The following is a 23,759-nucleotide window of genomic DNA, read 5'->3' on the forward strand; positions in this document are numbered from 1 at the left end:
CTTGTTTTTCCCCTTGTGTTTGATGGTTCCCACACTTCTGTGTTTCATAGCTTTGTAATGGGAAAATATAGCAGGGAGATGTATCAACAATATATTAAGTGTGCATAAATCTTTGGAGCTAAAACCTTGTTCCAACATGCATTGAACAAACTCTGCTGCTGGTTTTTGTTTTGCATTAAAGGCTTGTACATTTGGGTAGATCTTCACAAATACAGGAGAAAGCACATGCTTGACACAAAGGCCTAAATCAGATTCAAAATTCCTACATTAAAACTAAGGGCTACCAGAGTTTTTCAAGTTAAAAAGCTCTGAAAATTTTATTGCCTAGCCTTGCAAAACAATGGGATTTTCACTACTCTTTTTTTGTATGGAAATGGCTAATCTGTTTGACAGGCATCTTTTTTTCCACCCATCCTGTACCTGTCTGCCTTGCCTGCAAGACATCAGGCCTGAGCATATGTTCATTATTAAACATTTCAACCCAAAGGGTTGCAATCTGGTCAAGTTATGTGTATTAGATAGTTGGTGCTGCAGATCAGTCTTACTGATCTTGTTTTCTAAGAAATCAGTAGAGAAGAGAATGTAAACTGGATGAAATGCAGAGGCATATCCCGAATGCTACTTAATCTATTTATTTGCAGGCTTGTGTTTTAACATAAATTTCTCTCTCTCTCTCTCTCTCTCTCTTTTTCTGTAGAGCAACTACATGGTGTTCATGGCAGAATTGTTCTGGTGGTTTGAGGTGGTGAAGCCATCATTTGTACAACCTCGTGTTGTTGTGCATCCCCAAGGTAATTATTTTAAGGATCAGTTTTAATATGCATGTTTTTAATATGTATGTGTACAGGTTGCCATTGTGTTCACAAATACAGTGAATATTTTAGTTAACAGGATTTGGTGGTGTACAACCCCCTTAAAGAAGGAGCAAAGTACTCTTTCCTTGTGTTAATCTTCATCTCATCTCATAAATCATAATTAGATTTTGTTGTCTATTAACAAAAATACATGTAAATTGTTGTGGTATAATCACTTGAAAATTTTCCTGACCTAAACAAGCCTAGAATCCATTGATGCTCATGCAGGGATTATAAACATAACAAGGAGCCAAGAACAGAATTTAGCCTGAAGAGCTTGTATTGCTGAGGAGAAGATACCACGAGAAAGTAACATAAATCTGGAGAAAGTGGACAGATAGTTAATTGTAAAATTGCATTTTGTACCTGGGTGCGAAGGCACAGTCTTTGATCAGTAAATTCTCAAATTTAAAAATCCACCTCTGAGGTAGATCTTGAGATCTGTTAATGAGTATAGAGTCATGGTAACTTAAACGTTCATACAGTAGTGCTGTGATTCTCTCTCCAAGAGCTAGGAAGAGATTTTCATTGTGTGGCTTTTATACCTTTTTTTTCATTTATATGCTTTATAGCACATACAAATCTAATTTAAATCTTTTAAATATTGCTAACTAATGTAGGATATGAGAAAAATACTATTTTACAGCTGAAAAGTCAGTCTAAGAGTTTTGGGAAAAAAAAATTTATCAGAAAAATTTCTTCCAGAAGAAGAATATTTATTTTGGCTAAAAAGATTGCTTGCTTTTAATTTTGTAGCTCTTTTTCAGGTTTTTTTATTTACGATTTCTCCCCTTGCCTTTTCTAGTAATTTTTTTCATTCTCCATTCCCTTAATTAGTGCCAATATTGCAACTTTGAAGGAGGTAAAGCTGAAAGGAAGTAATTGGGTTTAATCTAAATAATGGAAACAATGAAAATTCTTTCAATCTTTGGAAATCATTACTTCGGACAGCTTTTCTACTATGGATTATAGATTAGATGGATTATAGATTTTCTACTATGGATTATAGACAGATTATTTCAGACAGCTTTTCTACTATGGATTTTAACTAAATACTAAACTATAATAACTTGAGCTTTGTTCTTCCTGGCAGCTGAACCTGCAAAAGATGCAGCTTCTGCTCACAGCTTGAATGCTAACAGAAGAAATTATGTGGATAGCCCATCTGGTTCTGATTTCGTAGCCAGGTAATGCCAGAGAATCACTAGTACTGTTTCACAATCTTCTCCTTTCTATTGAAAATCAAACACAGTTTTTTTATTTAGTTTTGTTGCCTTTTTGCAATGCTCAAGGATTGAGTTACCAAATATAATGTGTAGAATTTTGTGGAATATCCTGTAGTTCAGCTATTTTCCTCACTGCCCCGTTGCATGGCAGGCAACATGTTCATGTTTGCCACTTGGACAGAGCACTGTTGTCTTACCAGTTTCCAAAACAACCCTTACCCTTCAGCAGAGAAGTGTCACATGGCCTCCTTGTACTATTCAATTTCATGTGGGGCTGCTGACCAAGTCTGCTCTGAAAGAGCTATTTTTCTGGAATTCACAGCAAATTTTCCAAAAATTACAAAGAAAGTAAACTAAGCTAACAGCAAGAAAACCACTGAGTGATGGTTTTAGTTTGGTCTGATTATGTTACTTAAGTACCATGAAGATCAAATAGGTAAAAATAAATACTTAGGCTATGATGAACTTCCCAACTCTTGTGAGCATCAAGAATGGAAAGCTAACTGCTTTATTAAATAGTTTTGCATTATTTGTATTTTTTGCAAATATATGTGAAACATTATTTTTAGTATTACTGTTACAGATTTGGAAGCAATATAAAAACATTCTGTTTCCCTTGTGTTCTCTAGCTGATCATACATTTGATAAGAGGCAGAAATTGCACGTTAGGCCTTCTTTTTAATCTTTCTTTTGACAGGGTAAAGAAAGCCTTCCATTCATCTGATCTGAACGTAGCGGATGAGGGGTAGCATTGCATTATATTTATAATTTGGGAGCAAAGATTTATTGATTGTGTCTGAACTAACTCAGATGAGAAGGATAAAATTAGCATTTTAATTGGATATTCAGCAAATTGTTGGCTGCCAACTCAGCTAATCCGGTTGAGCCTTTTCTGTTGGCTTTGGGGGGGTGGGGGGTGGGAGTGTTTCGTTGGTTTGGGGGTTTGGTGGGGTTTTTTGTTTGGTTTGTTTGTTTGTTTTAGTATTTAGGAATCTGCTGACTTTAATCAGGGAGTAATATTTCTTACTATCATTAAATGCTGTGATTCCGAATCTGTTTTTCTTGTGTGTATCTGAAGTGTTTTCCTTGTAGACAATGAAGTTGTTTTAGTGTAAACTGTGCATATAGCCAGGAGAACAAGAAATGGTACCTTTTAGAACAGGGGTTCCCAAGGCCATTCGCACCTTGCAAAGCCACTGCAAGCAGTCCAACAAAGGGCTTGTAACTATGTCTGTCCTACAGAACAAAGAAAGGTTTGCAGTAAAAATCACTATTTGTATGTGGCTTCTAACCTGATGTCCCCCTTTTAGAGCCCTTCATGAACAAAACTTCAGTGACTTATCTTTTAGAAGTTCTATGAAGATAGTAATTCATATGCCAGTTACACTTAAAAACGAATTAAACCAAAGAAACACAGAGTTCTGTGCCATACTTATTCTTGTGCTGTAGTGGTCACTGTGGAGAAGATTTTCTTCAAATGTAAAGGAAGTTAGTAGATGAATACTGGACAACAATACAAGAGAAGTCTATCTGTAGCCTTGACTCTGTAAAAAAATCCCAACAGCTGAAGCCATTAACCATGCATTTATCACTGCTCTGACAAATTCTGTCAGTAACATAGTATCTTTTTCATCCAAATAAATCTGCCTTTTCTCTAAATGTGTGTACTTTGTGCATATGGTTTTGGGCTCTAAACTGAAGAGAACTGATTGGAAGTTTTACGATAAGCATCTGAATTCAATTCATTAACACTTAGAGAAGCCTTTATGTTTCTTAGTGCCATTACCATTTCAAATTTAACTATCCAGTTTGTAAGTTGCCACCAATGTGTTTTGTAATATTGCTCACGTTTCCCGAGACATGTTTTGAGATATAGTAAGAATCATTGTGAACTCCTTATGGGTGGTGGATCGCATATTGTACTAGCTCATCACAACACTGTTTTAGTGTCTTTACAAGTGATGGATATGGTTTTGTGTTGGAGTTTTATGAGAGCAATCCGTGAGTAATAGAAAGAGCTATATCTTTCCTCATAAACCAGTGAACTTCATCCAACTTGATGATACTTCAGTGCATTGCAGGGCAAAGGAGGGGCCTAAGAAGTTATCTCAGATGGTAGGAATCTAACACACAAGCTGCAGCTTCCCTGGCAGAACGGACCTGACTGCAGGATGCTGTGGTCCTGGCCTTCCTCCTTGTCCCGACTGCGTGTTCCTGCCCCCTTGAGTGTTTGACATTGTCATTTCAGTGCACAAAGACAGAAAAAACTAACCCAGTCGGAAAAAGTGAATGTTTTTCTGCTGGCCTAAGTTGTTGAAATGACTCAGGGGATCGGATGGAGAGCCAGATCCAATACAGAGGAGGGAGTGGGACTGTGGTGGTGAGCAGTTACGATGTCTGAGGTTGCCATGGAGCCACAGTCATGGTGCCAAAATCAGTCTTTTCTTGAGGGAAAATGAAGTGTATAGATTTTCTTTGTGGTAGCAAATTTTCACAGGCTGCTGGATGAAATTTTGAAAGCATGCTTTTCTTTTAAGATAATTTATAGACATTATATCTATGATTTTAAAATTTTCACAGAAATCTCAAATGCCATTTAAAACAGACATGTCATGTAGCTAGTGTGTAGTGTTATTAACACAAAAAATCAGGAATTTATGAGAACCTATTTTGAATAATTTAATACATATACTTATGAAAGATGCTTTTGTAGATTGTAAAACAACAATATTTTTCTTAAATTGATGTGAATATCCTTCCCACAAATATTATTTAGAAACATTTCTATGACATTGTCGTGGTTTAGCCCCAGCCGGCAACTAAGCACCACGCAGCTGCTCTCTCACTCCCCCTCGGTGGGATGGGGGAGAGAATCGGAAGAGCAAAAGTAAGAAAACTTGAGGGTTGAGATAAAAACAGTTTAATAGGTAAAGCAAAAGCCGCGCACGCAAGCAAAACAAAGCAAGGAATTAATTCACTACTTCCCATGGTCAGGCAGGTGTTCAGCCATCTCCAGGAAAGCAGGGCTCCATCACGCGTAACGGTTACTTGGGAAGACAAACACCATCACTCCAAATGTCCCCCCTTCCTTCTTCTTCCCCAGCTTTATATACTGAGCATGACGTCATGTGGTATGGAATAGCCCTTTGGTCAGTTTGGATCAACTCTCCTGGCTGCGTCCCCTCCCAGCTGCTTCTGCACCTGGCAGAGCACGGGAAGCTGAAAAGTCCTTGACTAGTGCAGCAACAACTAAAACATCTCTGTATTATCAACACTGTCTTCAGCACAAATCCAAAACATAGCCCCATACCAGCCACTATAAAGAAAATTAACTCTATCTCAACTGAAACCAGGACAGGCATACTGTATATAAACTATAAAAGCACTGAACAAATATTTTGAAAATTACAGATTGAAAAAAGGGAGTTTGGGAGTGTGCTCTTCAACTCAGTGAACAAAGTTCAAAACATGAAAGGATTTAATCCAGCGTGGTTTTGAAGTCTGGCTTCTTTAGAAGTGTTTTACATACAAATGCATGCGTCTTTATGCATGTGTCTTTGTCCTGATCCTGAAGAAGCACCTTGATCGAAACATTGGATTATGTTAATCCTATTCTGGATTAACACAACTAGTCTATTACAGGCCTTCTCTATGAACCAAAAAAAAGTATCTGTTGTAAGTGGAAACAGAGGAAATCTTTGTAATTACTGTTTTAGTGGTGAATATATTTTTATATTTATAAAGTCATGTCTATCACAAAATCTCCTTTATCCACTTCTAGTGCATATTGCAGTCCAGACACAAAGTAGAAGTTTCAGACTAAGCAAGTGAAAAGAGAGATGCATGAAAAGTATGTGATATTAGCTGCAGTCAACTCGGTTTTGAGGCCAGTAGGAACTGCCTCATTTTGTTCATGTTTATATTTGGGGGTTTTGCTAAAATCAAACCTAAAAAACGAGAACCTTCTAATAATGACATTTACATGAAAGAAGTCAGGACACAAGTATGTTAACAAAACTAACGCCACTCTGTGGCTCTCTGTGTAGGAGAAATACCTTTTTGACTTTTTGTGTCTGTCTATATTAGGTCCAGTTAAAGGTAATAACAGTGTTCTCTTTTAGTTAATAAATTAATATTTCAAGAAGAGAATTATACCTCAGTTTCCTCCCTGTCACAAAAAATAAATCTGTTTTTGTGTTGGCCCAGGACATGAAGTCTGGTTGCCCTTTTGTAATGTGGCTTTTGATGTATTACTTCTAAGTGAATGTCTCTTGCTTTGTAGATTGGAAAGTCCAACTTACACACCATCTCACCAACTGCATACACCCCAGCAGCCTTATTCGTCTGTTCCAGGTAACAATTTACAAATGGGTGGAAGAGGCAATGAGACAAGGTGTCATCTTCTGAGTAAATTGCTATCTTGCTTGTATTTATTCAAACGTTATTTATGCAGAAATTACTGGGAGAGCTTTACATGAAAGGCTAATGAATGAGTTCTGTATTTTATATAATGTACAAATGGGAAGTTTGTGTTTGTACCTCTTGTGTATATTTTTTTAATTTGACTTCTGTCTTGATTATGTGGGATATGGCTTACAACAAGTATTTGTAGTATATTTTAGTAGTCTTTGTAGTATATTTTACTAAATAGTAAGTTGTTTGAGGGATGAGGGGTATAATGTATATTCAGGATGAAATTGACTCAGTTGCTCTACTTGTATTCTCAATATAAAAACACTTTTTTTGCCATTACAGTGTTCTAAGTAGTAAAACAAACTAATTTGTTAAAGCAACAGAAGGTGATGTTAAAATAATTTTTCATAGCAGTTACTTTGGGTTCTATTTCAATTTCACTTAGGAGTCATCAGAAGGTCCACATCAATGTCTTATGTAGATGGGTATGTAGGGACATGGCCCAAAGAAAAAAGGTAAGTAGTCTTACCATATGAGTTGGTTAAAAAATAATTATGTATTGGTCATAAATAGTAATAAATGCTCCATTGTAGTTTGGATTTTCAGAATCCTGTAATAAGAGTTCTTGTAAGCAACTTGCAAAAGTAGGAAAAGAAAGAGAAAACTGTACCGTGGATTAAGAACTCGGTAATAGGAAACAAACTTCAGAAATAAATCTATTTTTTACATTTAAATAAGGTCTATTTGAGATATTTGAATTGTTGGCATTAAGTATGTTGGCATTTACTTATTGCAGTCAACTAAAAGTGGTAAGAGTCATATGGCTAATGAGCTCAGTAGTATTTAAACTTGTATTATTTTGTGGATAGTAAGAACAATCAGGCTGAATGTTTTGTTTTTCAGTTAGACCGGTCATAAACTCTTGATCTGTAGGGTGTAAATTAAAGTTAAAATGGTAACAGTTATAGTGGTGGGTTATTCAGTAAGTGTAAATTGTGTGTCTTTTCACACTTTCCTTCTGATCTACTATGGCAATTCCTATATTCCTAAAGTGCCCAGAATTTATTCCGCAGTAATAAAAACCATTGGCTATCTCTAAAGAAAATGTTGTTGTATTCTATTTTATTGTGCATTTTTATTTATAATAAATATAAATATATAAAATATATTTTAATATTTATTATTATATTACATTTGAAGCTAGGCAAAATACAGTACACCTAACAGTGCCTTTAATACTACAATCTTAAAATAATTTTAAAAACGGAATGTGAGTATTTCATTATTATTAATCATGAGTTGCTCAGTTATTTCCTTTATTCTAATCTCTATTAGGTCATCATTACATGGAGTTTCATTTGACATTTCTTTTGACAAAGAAAAAAGCATTCCAGTATCTACTCCAAATAGAGGAATGACTAGATCTGTGAGCAATGAAGGCCTTACACTAAACATCAACCGCATGCCAAAGCATATTAGAAAAAATCTGTCCTTCAAACCAGTAAATGGAGAAGAGGAAAATCAAGATATTGAAGAGGAAAAGGACATGATACCTCATAAAGACACAAAGGCCAATCAGTCTCTTAACACAAATCAAAAAAATGCCAATGAGACCAGCCACTACAGGTTTCCAAATGGAGCTCTGCAAAACAGGGCAGTCTTGGATGATTTTGGCAATCAGATTGAGACACCAAGCATTGAAGAGGCTTTGCAGATAATTCATGACACTGAAAAATCTCCCAGAGTTATCCAGCCAGACCAAATTACAAATGGGTTCTTTCTTCACAATCAGGAAATGAGCATCTTGAATTCAAACATTAAACCAAATCAGTCTACTCCTGATATAATTACAGACACAAAAGGTGCTCTAAGTCCTGTGACTGACAATACAGAAGTAGATACCGGAATACATGTCCCTTCAGAAGATATACCAGAGACAATGGATGAGGATTCTTCTTTGAGAGATTATACTGTAAGCATGGACTCTGACATGGAAGAACCATCTAAATTTCTCCAGGATTATGACATGCGAGCTAGCAATCACAGAGATCAATTAAGTCCCTGTCCCAGCTCAGTAAGTACTAAATCACAGGCAGGCAGCAGTGCTTCCTCAAGTTCGGGGGTTAAAATGACTAGCTTTGCAGAGCAGAAATTCAGGAAGTTGAATCACACAGATAGTAGAAGCAGTGGAAGCAGTTCTCAGAAAACCACACCAGAAGGTTCTGAGCTGAACATCCCTCATGTGGTTGCTTGGACTCATATTCCTGAGGAGGCATCTGTTCCTCAAGGAAGAGACACTACGCAGTTACTGGCTTCTGAAATGGTACATCTTAGGATGAAGCTAGAGGAAAAGAGGCGAGCCATTGAAGCACAGAAGAAGAAAGTTGAAGCTGCATTCACGAAGCAGCGGCAGAAAATGGGAAGAACAGCATTTCTTAATGTTGTGAAAAAGAAAGGTGATGGAGTATCACCTCTCCGAGAAGAAGCAGCAGGAGCTGAAGATGAGAGGGTATTCACTGACAGTAATCGGTTGAAAGAAAAAGAAACTCAAAAGTCAGATGAACAACCTAGTAAGACTTCAGAATTAATAAAAGAAAACCCTGAAAACTCTCATAGCAAATGGTTAAAATCTCCTGCTACTCCTATGGATGCTGAAAAGCAATGGAATTTAGCAAGCCCCTCAGAAGAAAATTTTAATGAAGGAGATATCTTAGAATATACAAAATCTATTGAAAAACTAAACTCTTCCCTACACTTTCTACAACAAGAAATGCAACGTCTATCCCTTCAACAGGAGATGTTGATGCAGATGAGAGAGCAACAGGCTTGGGTTATTTCTCCTCCTCAGCCTTCTCCTCAGAAGCAGATTCGGGACTTTAAGTCTTCATCAAGGCAAATGGGAACTCCATCTCCCGTTGCACCTTTCTCACAAGAATCTCCTCGCTCTACACATCAATCTCCACAGTCTTCCAACAGGAAGAATGCCTCTTTTCACATTAAAATGCAAAGGACTCCTAGGCCAAATGAACTGAAAATAACACCTCTAAATCGTACCTTGACTGCCCCACGGTCTGTGGATAGTCTTCCCCGTTTGAGGAGATTTTCTCCAAGTCAGGTCCCTATTCAGACTAGGTCATTTGTTTGCTTTGGAGATGATGGTGAACATATAGGTGAACCTCAGTTAAGGGGAAATCTTTTGAAGGAAGTCAAGCCTACAGAAGAGGTAGCAAAAGAAGAAGGACCAAAATTGCTGAAACAGTGTGAACAGAAGTTGGAGGAAAAGGAGATTAAGCCTATTGAATCTAATGTTTCTGAAGTATTATCTCAGCCTATCACAGAAACTGTCTGCCTCACCCCAAATGAAGATCAGCTAAGTCAACCGATTTTACCAACACCAGCTCCCAAAACAGCTAACTTAATTGAAGTTTCCCTATCAGATTTGAAGCCACCAGAAAAAACTGAAGTATCTGTTGAGAAATATGAAGGTGAGAGTGATAGAGAACAATTTGAGGATGACCAGAAAGTGTGTTGTGGATTCTTTTTTAAGGTAAGAGAAATAATGGATGTGTATGTCTGCTGTTAAGCTTCCTTTGAAAGGGAGCTTCTTAATTCAGATATGGATCTCAGTGATGACTTTCCATTGAAGTCAAAGCAGATGGTTCTGCAACTCTAAGTGTACAAGCATATCTTTTGCACTTGATGATTAATTTGGCATCATAGGAGTGGTGAGATTCTACCATACCACAGTTCTCAGCATGCCAGAGTATCCCTTTCCATTCATAGTTGTGGAAGAGTGCTTGGAGGTTTTGGTGAGGAAGATGCATGCTGAATGTAGATTTATTTTTAACATAAGCTTTGGTGACCTTAATTAAACATGCTCACATCTCATGCTCACTTCCCCATCCCACCCCTAAATTTAACTAAAAGTTTTTGAAGTACTGCAGTTTTTGAAGTAACAGCCTGCATTTTTTAAAATGTTGAATCTCTCTGAGTTGCACTTTGGAGAGCCTTTTTCCCTCTCTTGGAAGTATAGTCTTCAGAGACTCCCTTTTGAAGTTGGTATTTGGGAGCACTCCCTGTTGTCTTATTAAAGAGTTATATTCACACAGGCTTTTAACTATAATGCACATTGTAAGCGAGTGGTCTAGACACTGAAAGCCATCAAGATTTTGAATTTCCATCTTAGAATACCCCAAAATCTTGTATCACGTATCTGAAATACGCCTTGCTTGTCTGGAAGCATTCCTCAGTTCTAACAAAACACCTGGTTTGATCAGCAGAAGTTACTTCTATATGCTGCATAGTTATTGTTTTTTGTGATAAATTACTTTCATCTCCATACACGTAAAATCTTCCGAAGCTGAATACAGAAGTTTGTGCAGTGTGGGATCTGACTCTTAACTAAAATATTTCACTTAGCAAGTTTTCTCATATCAGTGTTGAATTTTATGTTTGAGTTAGGAAGGAAAAATTTCTTTATGAAAAGTTTTTAGTAATCTTAAGAAAAATCTTTTAAAATAAACTTATTTCAACTACTGCAAAAGTATGTTAGGATATTGCAACCCAATGTACAGAATTAAGTGTCTAATGACTTAGGAAAATCAGTTGCTGAATTCAGAGATCTTAATATTTTTGGGTCCTTTTCCTTCAAATATGTTGCTGCTAGGATGATCAAAAGGCAGAAAATGATATGGCAATGAAACGAGCAGCATTATTGGAGAAGCGTTTGAGAAGGGAAAGAGAGACTCTGCTTCGAAAGCAGCAGCTGGAAGCAGAACTAGAACATAAGAAGGAAGAGACAAGGTAAAACTACATGTCCTGATCCAAATTATCAGTAACAGTGAACATAAAAACGTCTGGTTTAGTTAAAAGTGTAACTTCCATGTCAAAAAACTGCATCTTAATATTCAAGATATTTAATCCTAGAGCCAGATGTGCTGAGGAGCCCACCTGAAGACACATGCCAGCTGGTCCTGCAAAATCAGCAGGTGGCATCAGTCTGTAGCTCAGGCTTAACATATGAGCCCTGCTGGCCTGAGTGAAGCTCCTCAGAGCACTACACTGCCCTGCACTTTATATTCTGAGGGAGAGCGTATCACTTTTGGCTTCTTTCTGCACAAAGGCACAATGCTCACTCAGTTACAGCAGTCAAGCTAATAAACATGGTTTTGATTTTACTAGTAACGGTATCCCAAAAAGTTTAAACTGTCTGAAAATTGTAAAAAAAGCAAGTTCCTCTTACTGATGTCTGAGAACTCTAAAGTTCCAAAAATCTGATGGCTGTGTTGTCCTCACTGTGCTAGCTAAAACTGTTAATTTGGAAAGTTTCTACTGCTGAATTTATCTGATAATATTTTTAGACGCAAAACAGAAGAAGAACGTCAGAAGAAGGAGGATGAACGAGCACGGCGAGAATTTATTAAGCAGGAATATATGAGAAGGAAACAACTAAAGCTTATGGAAGAAATGGATACTGTCATAAAGCCACGTTCCCTCTCAATCAAACAAAAAAAGCCACGTCCAAAATCTATTCATAGAGATCATATTGAATCACCTAAGACGCCAATCAAAGGTCCACCAGGTAACAAATATTCATGTGGAAAAAGAGTCTGTTCATGCTAAAACACCAGCTTGTTTTTTGGTACTAACAAGCACGTGCATTTATTAGTGTCTTGTGCCAAATTGAAGCTGCACGTGACCAAACTGGAAAGCAAAATTTGCCTATAGAAATGAAAAGATGAATGTTGCTTACCTGCTATGCATGCATGCATATATCGACAAACAAAAAGGTTAACTGTATGAAAACCCAATGGAAGCACCAACGTGCGTTGCAAGTTTCATACACGCCCTGTATTCTTCACTAATCTCTTCTTGCACCTGTAGAGCTAAGAATGAATTTAAAAATTTGGGACATAAGAGATCAATAAATAAAATGGTGATTATAAGGTAAGAGTACTTAAACTCCCGCCTAATACAGACAAAATTAAAGTAAAAAGATACTTTTGTATTTCATGTTTTTTTTCTATTTCGCTCACTTACCTACTGTGTGTATATTTATGAACATAGCGACACCAATCATGTGGAATGATTTAGCATTCTTTTAGATGTCACGTAACTGCAGTAACGACTGGAAGAAGTATTGCCAATTTACAATCATAAAAAAGTAACAAGACTGCTCAGTGATCCTTTTTGTTACAGCATCGTATAGCTTTGTTGTTCTGCTGCATTTTCTCTAGCTGCTTCCCTCCATCTTCCAGTGTAATTTAAAGTATTCCCTTAACACCTTCCAAGAATCCATCCCAAGCTTTAAATTAAGTCTCTTAAGCCTTCTTTCATGAGGACTTACTAACTTTGATTGCATTCTTTGATTTGCATAGTGCCAATATTCCCATGTCCATGCTTCACATTAATGCTTAGTCTGAGACCATCCCAGGTGGCTGCAAATGGCTGGGTGTCAGCAAGTGTTCAGATGAAGTGCACCACGTATGCATGCAGGTATATCATATATGGGTGTAAGAGTCTCGTATATAAAAGCTCTTACCAACTTTCTGATGCTGGTGTTGGGTCTAATGAACAGACTCTACTCTTGGATAGGTTTATAAGCCTTAACTTTGTTTTTATCCAGGTTCACAGCTTTATCGTGTTTTTTCAGTATCTAGTCTTTCATTGGCATCGCTGAATACAGGGGACAATGAGAGTGTGCAGTCAGGCAAGAGAACAGCAAGGTAAAGCTAAAATAACTGTTTCATTTAATAAAATTTGATAATCAGCTATATAAAACTAGCATGAATTTTAAAGAAGTCATGTATATATTGTGTACTCCAAGAACAGGTATGTTTTCCTGATTTGAGATGTTGATTGTTTCCACTGTCAGGCATTAGGAACCAAGCCATGATCGTTTGTTTCACAAATTTTACCAAGTAAACCAGTTGGGCAGCTATAAATGAGGTCAAAACAAAATGCTATTCACACAGCCTCTTTAATTCACCTACTTGTATTTAAGTCTCAACTTGTGGATATTTTATTAAACCTGTATGCTACATGCAGCTACATAGCTTCTTTTCTTTTTTTAACATAGAAGCTTCTTTTCTGGTTTTTTTTTTCCCCCTTAGCAGTTATACAGGGAAGTATTAAATGTTCACTAGGACTTCAGCCTTTTCCAAACACCAGAATTTATTTTGCATTAAAAATCACCTGAAAATGAAATAAAAAGAGATAAAAATAACAGAACATTCTTAATTTTATAGATGAAATCTATATTATAATTCAGAGGAAAAATATTATTTCTGTGTAACTACTTAATTATATTCAGAGAAATACTAATTTTTCATATAGAAAGAAAGGAGGGAAGAAAGGCAAACTAGGAAAAGGGGTTTGATAAGGAGTCCTACATGTTACGATATCACATCATGTTTTCATGGCCACTATGCATCACTCATCAACTCTGACATGCCTGCAGCTGGTTTCAGTTGACTTTTCAATTTTCTTGATGTCTTGAGAACTGACTTTCTGGTTATTACATAAGAAAATTTAATAAAATTATCTAAATATCCTAACATCTCTTGTCATCTCTTAAAAATTATCAGTTTTAATTGAGAAGGGGTTTTATTCCAGCTATATTAGCTATTAGAAAAGGCTTGATGTTGCTTATCTGCACAGACTTTACAGGAGATGACCCCTATCTATGTAGTTTTAGTTGTACAGTGCTGTAGTATGCTTGTAATGAACAGTACATCTTCTCTGGCTTTGGATTTGATTTAGGGGGTTGAGACTTTTAAAATATAAAATTCAGTACAAACTGCTGAAAGTAACATAGTTGAACATACTGAAAGAATTTTCAGTATCTTTCTAGATCCATACTTTCACTGTTTTCTTGCATCAGAATTGTCTTTAGATGATGGCATTGAGTGAATTTCAGTGATACCTTTGAGGTCTCCTTCACGCAGGTGCTAATCACAAAAGGTGTAGGATATATTATAAATTCAATTTTCATCTACTACTGATTTTACTGGAAGTTGGTGTACAGATAAGTGTTATTATAATACCACTTTTTTCCTTATTCTTTGCTAGTAGTGCCTTTCTTCTCAGTTAGAAAACCTTTCATTCCAAGCTGAAAATTTGACTGGCTTTTACAGCAGCCACAATCAAAAAAACTTTAAATATCTTGTAACGATTTAAGAAAACAAGACCTTTAAATGCAAAACAATTCACATTTGAGTCTGGACACAGTCTGAAGAATTATAGCACCAGAAGTTACTGCTTGTGAAAACAAAAATTAGAAAGGAAATTGTTTTGCTGTCTTAAATACAGCAGTTCTCACTGCTAATTGTTGTAATGATAAGTATAAATGAACTAAATTTTTACTTCACATTCATCATTCTATCAAGAACTGGTTTGTTTGCTACATGAGATAACATTGTTTTGCTAGTACCAATGTAAAAGTAACCTGAATTCCCACTTAGTAATAATATTCCACAGCCTAGAATATCTATCAGGTTTCTGTCCCTCAGATGTAGCCCCAAAAACTTACTAACATCCACCTCACCTAAATACCAACTTCTTGCATCACTCTAAATACTTTATATAAAACATGAACTCAGTTATCTGTTAATTTCTTCTGTAAATATTGTGCATTTAGGTTTATAGTTTACAGTTCAAATCATTGTGTTCTACCTTAATACAGTTTGCCTTCCTTTCGTATTACAAGGCTTCTCTGCTGAACACCATAATTTTTTTAAATAGATTTTAAAATTAATGTTTAGGTCTGAGTCTGTGGAAGGATTCCTATCTCCAAGTCGGTGTGGCAGTCGTAATGGAGAAAAAGACTGGGAAAACGCATCTACAACTTCTTCAGTTGCCTCTGCTACAGAATATACAGGTCAGTGACAACAATTTTCAGAAAAGTACCTGGCTATTAGTAGTTCTATGCATGAAAAGTTTTCAGTTATCTTTATTTGTTCTCCTAAAACTTGATTGAGGACACTTTCATAGAAATGTTACTTTCACCTCTTTTAAAATAGAAGGTAATAATACAAGGTTAAAATTTTAAATCCAAAATAAAAGACCTGACTCGGTAGCATTTGTGATAACCAGAATAAACTGCACTTAGGCTCAGAACAGCAAATGGGCTCAGAGGTCACTGTGCACTTCAGTAGTCTCTCTAGCAAGGCAATAATAGTTGAAATTTAAGCTCAATTTAGAGTAGAGTTACAAAAACCAAAAAGCCAAATTGCAACAGGAAAAAAATCTGCTTAGTAATGTGAATTTAAATATTTTGCGCCGTTTGTTTCCAGACAGATCCTTTGTGGTTTATTAAAAACCTTACAATCTGACTTCTAATTCTTTATTATATTATGAATCCAAATAATAATGGTATCTTCATCTCTTTTCTCCAAATATATAGCATGGGATATTGCAAAGACCTTGCATCATCAAGATTATAAAAGCTCCATTTTTGCCCACCTAATATCACTTTACCAAACAAAGAGTAAAACAACGCTGGGTATTTTCAATAAATTTTTAGGGATATCAGGTTTGATTGATGGGCCTGCATAGCTCTGTCTCTGCTGAGACAAACATCTAAACAAATGTGTGTTTAGAAAATAATCTTACCTCCTTTCCACTGAAGTGATTACAGTCTGGAAAGGAAAAGTGTTCATTCTGAAAATCAGAAAGTACTTACCTGTTTTTAAACCATGAAACTTCAGTCAGTTTGTGTCAGTTTGTGCCACATGCATGTCAAATTAAATTACAGGAGGGATAGCGAGACTTTGCTTGGGTGGTCTTGCTGAGTTTTCTCTTGAAGACCCATAGTGCTGAAGATTGTCTTTTAATGATTATTATGTAGAGCTTATTTTTAAATGAAGGCATATACAGTTCCTAGGAATTGAACAGAAGGCTTTTTTCACATGTTTTAGTATCTTCACTCTGTCAGTCAGATTTCATACAGCTTTATTTGTGTTGATTCTAGGCTTTTTTCCCCAAAGCATAGACAAACTGAGATTTAATCTCAAACGTAATTGGTAATTGCTTGTATATTATGTTCCTTTCTAAGACCTGGAATTGGTACTTACGTGTTGGTTTTTTCAAATGGTCTTGATATAAGTATGCATATATTTCAGAAATCAAAACAGAGGAGATTTCGCCTTCAGCCAGATGAATCAAGTCTTTTTACAGACAGAACAACCTTACAAGTGTCAGGCCAGATCTTTTATCCCTGGTTTGGGGTAAAACATTTCTGGAATTCCAGGGTGGACAGGCTACAGTTACTCTAAGCACTGCATCAGCTTCATTGTTATACCTCTCACCCTTGAAATCACAGGTGTAGATGAAGAAAAAGAAAGAATTTGCTCCCTCCTGGATGACTGAAATTTTAGTTAGAAAATGCAAAGTGTTTTGTTGTTCATAGAAAAATCCTCTGAGAGAAAATATATTTACCAAGACTGCCAATAATAATGATTTAATAATGAAAGACACATTTGTAAGCAAATTCACTAACAGCTGAAAGAATGACATTTTATTTGTTTGTGAAATTTGTGGTCTCTAGCCTAATTCTATTTTATTCATGGATTTGTATTTTTATGCATGCAGAAGATCCATACCAGAAGTGCTTCACAGCATTTAAAGAAACTGTTGGTTTATTGATTAACTTAGCTGATTTGTCATTCCTCCTCCATAGGACCAAAGCTCTTCAAAGAACCCAGTGCTAAATCGAATAAGTATATAATTCAGAACGCGCTGGCACATTGCTGCTTGGCTGGAAAAGTAAATGAAGGTCAAAAGAAAAAGATACTGGAGGTAAGGGTATTTTTCCCCTAAAAGCATAAACACCTAAGTCAAACTACAGTCGGTATTAGGAAGACATTCAAGTATAAATGCAAATATGGAAAGGAATCTTCTCAGGTTATGCCAGCTCTTAGTGAAAGGCTTGAGTAACTTCTGTGACTTGCTTGCTGTGTAGACAGAAAGGTTCTTGAGTACTGTAGAAACAATAGCTGTCGCATTGTACATGTAGCACAGGAAGCTGAATTAATTGACATGTTAATTAATAGTTACTGCTTGTTTAACATGGGAACGTCAATATGTAGACTTTTATAATTTGCTCACAAACTTGTTTTCTGTAACATGAAAAAAATCCATCTTATACATACAGATCCTTGGATTAGGACCTTTAGAACTAAAGCACAGCTCTGTCATGAACAGAAAGAACTGAAATACGTCGCTCCTAGGCTTTTCTCCAGTTCCCGAGCAGTAGGGCAAAATCAGGACTATCTACTACAGAAAGGTGCCTTCCAGCCTTTTCTCTTACGCTGGTATGAACCTTTCTGAAGGTGCACAAATATTGTAAGGGTGAGAACTCAGGGACCAGTGTGTTTCCATGCAAAAGGAATAACATGGAGTCTGAGGGTTGAGAGTAATGGGACTGTTCCTTTTACCAACTGTGACAGAATTGACAGATTAAATAGATTTGCAGATTAAAAAGAACAGAGGTACTTGGAATCTGGATTTAATTCCTTTTCCAGAATAAATTTCACTTCGGTATTTATTGTGCTTTCTTCTCTTCGTAATTCTTCTGCATTCATGACTAGATGCTGCCTTCTCTGTCTTTCCGGCTACTTTTTGGAAATAACAAGTGAGAAATCAAGACAACTCTTTCAGTTCAAGTAACTGGGAGCATAATAACCCCCAGAAATCTCAGGAAAGAACAGCTGTAAAAAGGTCATGCTTAACTCTAGGATGCAGCATATGTCACTTGGTAGAAGCTGTGCATGTTCAGGGCATATGTCCCGTAGAAGCTGTGTTGGGTGGAATAGGAATCTGAAGATTCCAGCTAATAAAGAACCTTTGCTTAATACACTTCAACTGATGTCATGGTTTGACTAAACTTGAATGGATTTAGGGATGACTGAAACCCCATTTTAGCACTGGAGGATCTTTCAGGCATATGTAGACATACCTAAATTTCCTGTTCCCAAACTTGCAGCTATTAGACCTGCTTGATGAAATGGATCAAATAATTTTTATTTGGTCTACAAAAAAATTGTTAGGATGTCTGTTCTTGAGGTACAACTAAACAAGTATAGCTGAAATTGTCTAAAATAAATAAGGTTTTGCTTGAGAAAGATAGCTAGCTACCTTATCAAAATTTAGATAGGTGAAGCTTAGCAAATTCTAATGATTGAAAATAAGGTCTTTTAGTTAGACATATGTTTCAGCTCTGGTAGAAAAAAAATTCAAAATGACAATCCAATGATTTTGAGTGTTTTCTACCTACAATGCAAAATTCATATTGTGAATCTTTTTCTTTCTTTCTTTTAAAGGAAATGGAAAAATCCGATGCCAATAATTTCTTAATCTTGTTCCGGGATTCAGGCTGCCAGTTCAGATCTCTGTATACGTACTGCCCTGATACTGAAGAAATCAATAAATTAACAGGAATAGGTCCCAAATCTATCACAAAGAAAATGATAGAGGGACTGTATAAATACAACTCTGACAGGAAGCAATTTAGCCACATACCTGCTAAAACTTTGTCTGCCAGTGTTGACGCAATTACCATTCACAGCCATTTGTGGCAAACCAAGAGACCAGTAACTCCTAAGAAACTTTTACCCACCAAGGCATAGTAGATGGGAAAAAATTTGCTTCAGACAATTATAATAAACTTGCACTTCATCTTTACTGCCTATAGGAAATAGATTTCTAGTTGCCAACAAGACTCTTAGAACTTAAAACTGGACACCAAGTTCTATTATAATGTCCAACTGGAATGTAAACACAGTGTTTAGGAGTGCAGAAGATTATCGCTTACGTGAATAATTATGAGTGATTACAGAAATGTTTGACTTGTGTGGAGATTTGTATGTGCTAATACAATATATAGAGTATATTTGCTCTGTATTTTGATTAGATACACTGAAGCACTGAATGTTCCTCTTTAGTGACTCAAACTACATTTTTTTACATCTGTTGCCTTATATGTTTGTATTTGTGCTTGTCTTGAAATATTTTTTCTTTCACTAAAGAAATACTTCTTAATATTCTCAATACCATTGAACTTTGCATACTGACTTACAGTAAAGACTAAATGATGAGTGGTATGTCACTGAAGAACAGCTGAATGTGTCTGTTCTGCAAGATCATTATTGTGTGCTGTAACAAAATCAAGATTCATTCCCCTGAGTATTTATAATTCTTTTTCAATTAAGTAATACTGATTTGCTTATAGACTAAACAGTAAAGGAAAAACCTTTGAACTGCTTGAGGTTTCCTTCAGATGAATTATTTAACAACTCAGGGTATAGTTAGGTGATGCAATTATTCCTATTTCAGTAAGTTACCATCTGAGATGTAATTACTGACCGTGTGCATGTTCACTATACCATTAAAATACAAAGTAAAAAGACTTGGCAGACCTCTAAAACAGTTCAAGCAAATGTGCATTATTTTGCATTGTTCCCGATGAAGAGTGAGCACACGGTCAGGTACTGCTTCTCCAAGGAAGGAATAGGAACTTGTGAAACATTCAGAGCTAGATCCCTGATGTTTGCCTGACAGAACACTAAAGATATTCAGAAGAATCACAGAATTCGCTAAGTCACAGATCTTTCAGAAGTCGTGTATCTAATTCCCATTGATTTCAAGATCCAGGCCACTGTCTGTTCTTCCTGCCTTCCTGCTCAGGCTTAAATCCATTTTCTAGGGAATAGACATCTGATAATTTTCAGTGTGTCTTAGTAAATTGTTTTCTTGACATGATCTAACCAATGATGTCTTGTGACACTTAGTGATTTTAAATACATATGGCAAAAAAGCCTAAATGACATTTCAATAAATTTATAATATGACCATTTACAAAAACAAACTCTAGGCATATTTCAGTATTATTTATAAAGGGCTGCATTTTATTTCAAAACAGTGTTTTGTTATTTTATAGATCACTATTCCGTTTCAGTGTTTGTTTCTCTTATAATTTGCTTTTAACATAGCACTGTTCTGAAAAAAAAAGAAACTACAAACTTGAAGCCTCCCCTAAATCTGTGGCTATTTTGATAATGTACACCAGAGGATTTGTTGGGGGAAAAAAATCTCATTCTCAGGAAAAGACTTGAATGATTTGTGATTCTGTTCTGTTTCAGTGTTGTGACAACTACATTAACATAAGACAGTATTGTACTATAAGTATGTAGTCCATTCTGTTTCATGGGGAGACTAAAACTATGTTCATATTTCTCTCATTAAACTGCTTTGAGAGAAACTATGCCTCACTACTATGATGTGCTCATTTACTTATATAAAAGATGCACAGGAATGAGATGTCATTAAGCAGTTTAGAACAGTCCTTTTTTTAAATTATAAGGCCTTAGGCATCAATGCATCTGGGTTACAAACATTTTCTCAAAAATGCTGTCAGTTTTACTGTAATTTATGTTCTTATATTTATGTATATTTGTTAAAACTGTAAAAAAAGAAAAAACACTTTAAAATACATGTTTAATATGTATGTGGCTCAAAACTATTTGTGGTTAGCTGATTCCTACTGTTTGCATGTATATCACCAGGATATGTAACTCTTATATTTCAAGTGTATACATATTGTGTATATAGGTTATAAATAATATTAAAAAAGGGGAAAGAGGGTTTGCACATTCTGCCTGTTAGACAGTTCCTACAAGTACCGTTGTAGGAACATCTTGAATAACAATATGAAACTGTATATAATATACAGTGATTCAAGAAACCAGGAGGTTGGAATTAACTGATACACATATGGTGAATAACTTCAAGAGAAGATTTATCATGGGAGGCTTTTTATTTCTAAAATCTGTACTATGATGTAACTGAAGATTTGCAACACCATGGAGACACACGCAGCAATCTAATCAAAGTGAGCTTAAATACATGACAGGAATTCTTTGAGTCATTTTAAATATATCTGAATGTATTATGAAATTTACCTTTGTCAACAGGTTACAGATTTGTGCAATGTCTAAAAGTAGAATGTGAATAATGCAGTTGAAAATTTCATTGCTCGCAGTATAAAGTTTTACTTAATACAGGAAAAGTAAAGCTAGATACACTTTTCCTTTTTAAGCCTGCAAATTTTCTAATTACAGTGGATCTTTGGTTGGGATCATGTTTAAAAAAAGAAAAAAAAAAAAAAGAAAAAAGATTTAAAAAAGGAAGCTTTCCATAAAGGCCAGTATTTATCACTGACCTTTTCAGAACACACTGGTGCTTTCATCAGGGGTATTATTATTGTTGCTATGACTGAATTGCCAAACTCTTGTCTTAGTTTTTGGAGCAGAATTTCATATTCTAACAGTCATAATAGCTACTGAAATATCTTTTTTTTTTTTATGTTAGTTTGACTGTTAGGTTTTATTATTTGGCTGTTTAAAGCCAAATTCAGCTATTTAATTATGATTTAATGAGCACTGTTGAAAAATGTACAGTGTATTGTGTGCTTACTTGTCCACTTCTATGGAGCATAGCTTCCATATTTTTTCAAATGCTGTGCTGTAAAATATTGTCATTGCTACTTATGTGGTACAGTGTAGTTTTTTCCTTTCATTTAAATAAAAGCATGGCACCAAAAGTACATTTTTTGTTTTCTTGCTTACATCTAAACACAAAATGAAACTATAAAAAGTTCACATTAATGTTTAAATCTTGTTTCTTCTCGTATTTCAGCAACATAGAAATTGTAGGAAATATGCACCATTTTTGTTTCTCCTTTTGTTCCCCAATGTTTGTCTTACTTTCATGTATAATTTAGCTTTCTGATGTTATCAGAGGGAGGCTACTGAAGAATTAGGCTTCTCATGTCATTCTTGAGGACAACGTGGTGTTACCCTGTTCTCTTCAGAAGTAAGTTTCACAGTTGCAAGTCAACTGATAAACTCTTGTACTCTGGTTAGCTTCCATTGTTCTAAAACCACAGAAACTTACTGGTCGGTGTAATAGGATTGTTTCAGATGGGAAGGTTTTCAAGATAAACTGAAGTCTTATCTTCATCAAGACAGCAATAAACAATATGACTTTTAGTGAAATAACTTGTACTTGTTAGTGGTGCAATCTTGAACAGAAATAGTATCGAAAAAATAAGGTCTCTCTTCCAGATTTGTAAATTAGCAACTTTTTCCAGTCCAAATCATGCCTTTTTTGGGGTTTTGTGTTGTCCCTGCTGGGTTGCAGAGCAAGAGCAAGGACTTGCTGAAAGGGGACATGACATCACTGCACTGTCAACAGGCAGACTGAATTGTTGGGCTAACTTACACAGATAAAGAATCTCTAAATTTCAGAGGTATTCAAAGGACAGCTTCAAGAATACAGGAAATCTGATGGTAGTGCTTTTAGTACTGAATTGAAAACTACTGTGGATGAAAATGAATAGCCTTCCCTCCTCCCTCTAAAACTGGTTATTTTTCAGCCAGCTCAATTGGTTCCCTGTACGGCATCACAAACAGGCTGACACAAGCAAGGAATTATGTTGGAACACAAACACCCAGTTGCACGCACTAAAGCTATTTTTTCAGTGGCAAGCCCAGCTCAAAATTTTCATCCAAAACCAGTCTTTGTACAGACAGGCTTTAGAACAGGCTTCATTTTCTCTATTCTTTGGCAAGTAACACCATACTTGAGAAACTTCAGATCACACCCTGGTTAATTTGACAGAATATGACTCTGCTGCGTGTCTGAATTTGTGCAGAATTTGTGAATCAAAATTTGTACTGCTGTGGGATCCAGTGCAGAGATCTGGTACCACCAACTGCAGAATAATCATCTTGGTTACATTTGGAACCTAAGCTTTTGGATCAATTGCCACACAAAAGTGATATAAAAAATAGCTTTGTTCCTCAAATACAGTTCTACTGATCAGGTGTTGATGTCAGATGTCTTTTTTCCAACAACTTAGAGCTTTGTAAGGGCTAAGCCTTTAACTACTTACATCTTTTCAAATAGCAAATTAGCATTTCTTTGCTGCCTTGTTACTAACTTAATGAGCTGAATAAGCACTTTGAAGAATTGTGGCTATAAAGATCTATCTTGACAGCCACAGCCCTTTACATCTGCTTTTACATTTTCTAATTACTTAAAAAAAAATTAAAACCAGCAACAACAAAAACCAAAAAACCCACACAAATTATCTTATTTCAGGTCTAGATGGCGGAAAAAAAGTCAGTATTTTTAACATGCACAGCATCTTTGTTCATTTATAAGCAATTTGTTTTTAAAAGCAAACTATTCCATTTAGGAAAAAAGA

General features: G+C 35.8%; 1 protein-coding gene across 4 annotated transcripts in view; it reads left to right on the forward strand.

Annotated features, from left to right (window-relative positions):
* CAMSAP2 (calmodulin regulated spectrin associated protein family member 2) overlaps positions 1 to 22,108 on the forward strand; it is a 94,403-nt gene extending 72,295 nt beyond the window's left edge. For 2 of the 4 annotated variants that reach the window (XM_075508192.1, XM_075508194.1), the window contains 11 exons: positions 698 to 791; positions 1,948 to 2,041; positions 6,363 to 6,433; positions 6,939 to 7,008; positions 7,829 to 10,040; positions 11,160 to 11,296; positions 11,854 to 12,074; positions 13,146 to 13,218; positions 15,256 to 15,371; positions 17,172 to 17,290; positions 18,814 to 22,108. In XM_075508192.1, the coding sequence (XP_075364307.1) occupies positions 698 to 791; positions 1,948 to 2,041; positions 6,363 to 6,433; positions 6,939 to 7,008; positions 7,829 to 10,040; positions 11,160 to 11,296; positions 11,854 to 12,074; positions 13,146 to 13,218; positions 15,256 to 15,371; positions 17,172 to 17,290; positions 18,814 to 19,119 (3,513 nt within the window). In that variant the 3' untranslated portion in view covers positions 19,120 to 22,108. Of the gene's footprint in view, positions 1 to 697; positions 792 to 1,947; positions 2,042 to 6,362; positions 6,434 to 6,938; positions 7,009 to 7,828; positions 10,041 to 11,159; positions 11,297 to 11,853; positions 12,075 to 13,118; positions 13,219 to 15,255; positions 15,372 to 17,171; positions 17,291 to 18,813 lie in introns of all 4 variants that reach the window. The other 2 variants (XM_075508193.1, XM_075508191.1) reach the window with 1 other exon arrangement.
* The last annotated feature ends 1,651 nt before the right edge of the window (positions 22,109 to 23,759 follow it).

The sequence above is a fragment of the Mycteria americana genome, chromosome 7 (assembly GCF_035582795.1).
Source record: "Mycteria americana isolate JAX WOST 10 ecotype Jacksonville Zoo and Gardens chromosome 7, USCA_MyAme_1.0, whole genome shotgun sequence".
NCBI lineage: Eukaryota > Metazoa > Chordata > Aves > Ciconiiformes > Ciconiidae > Mycteria > Mycteria americana.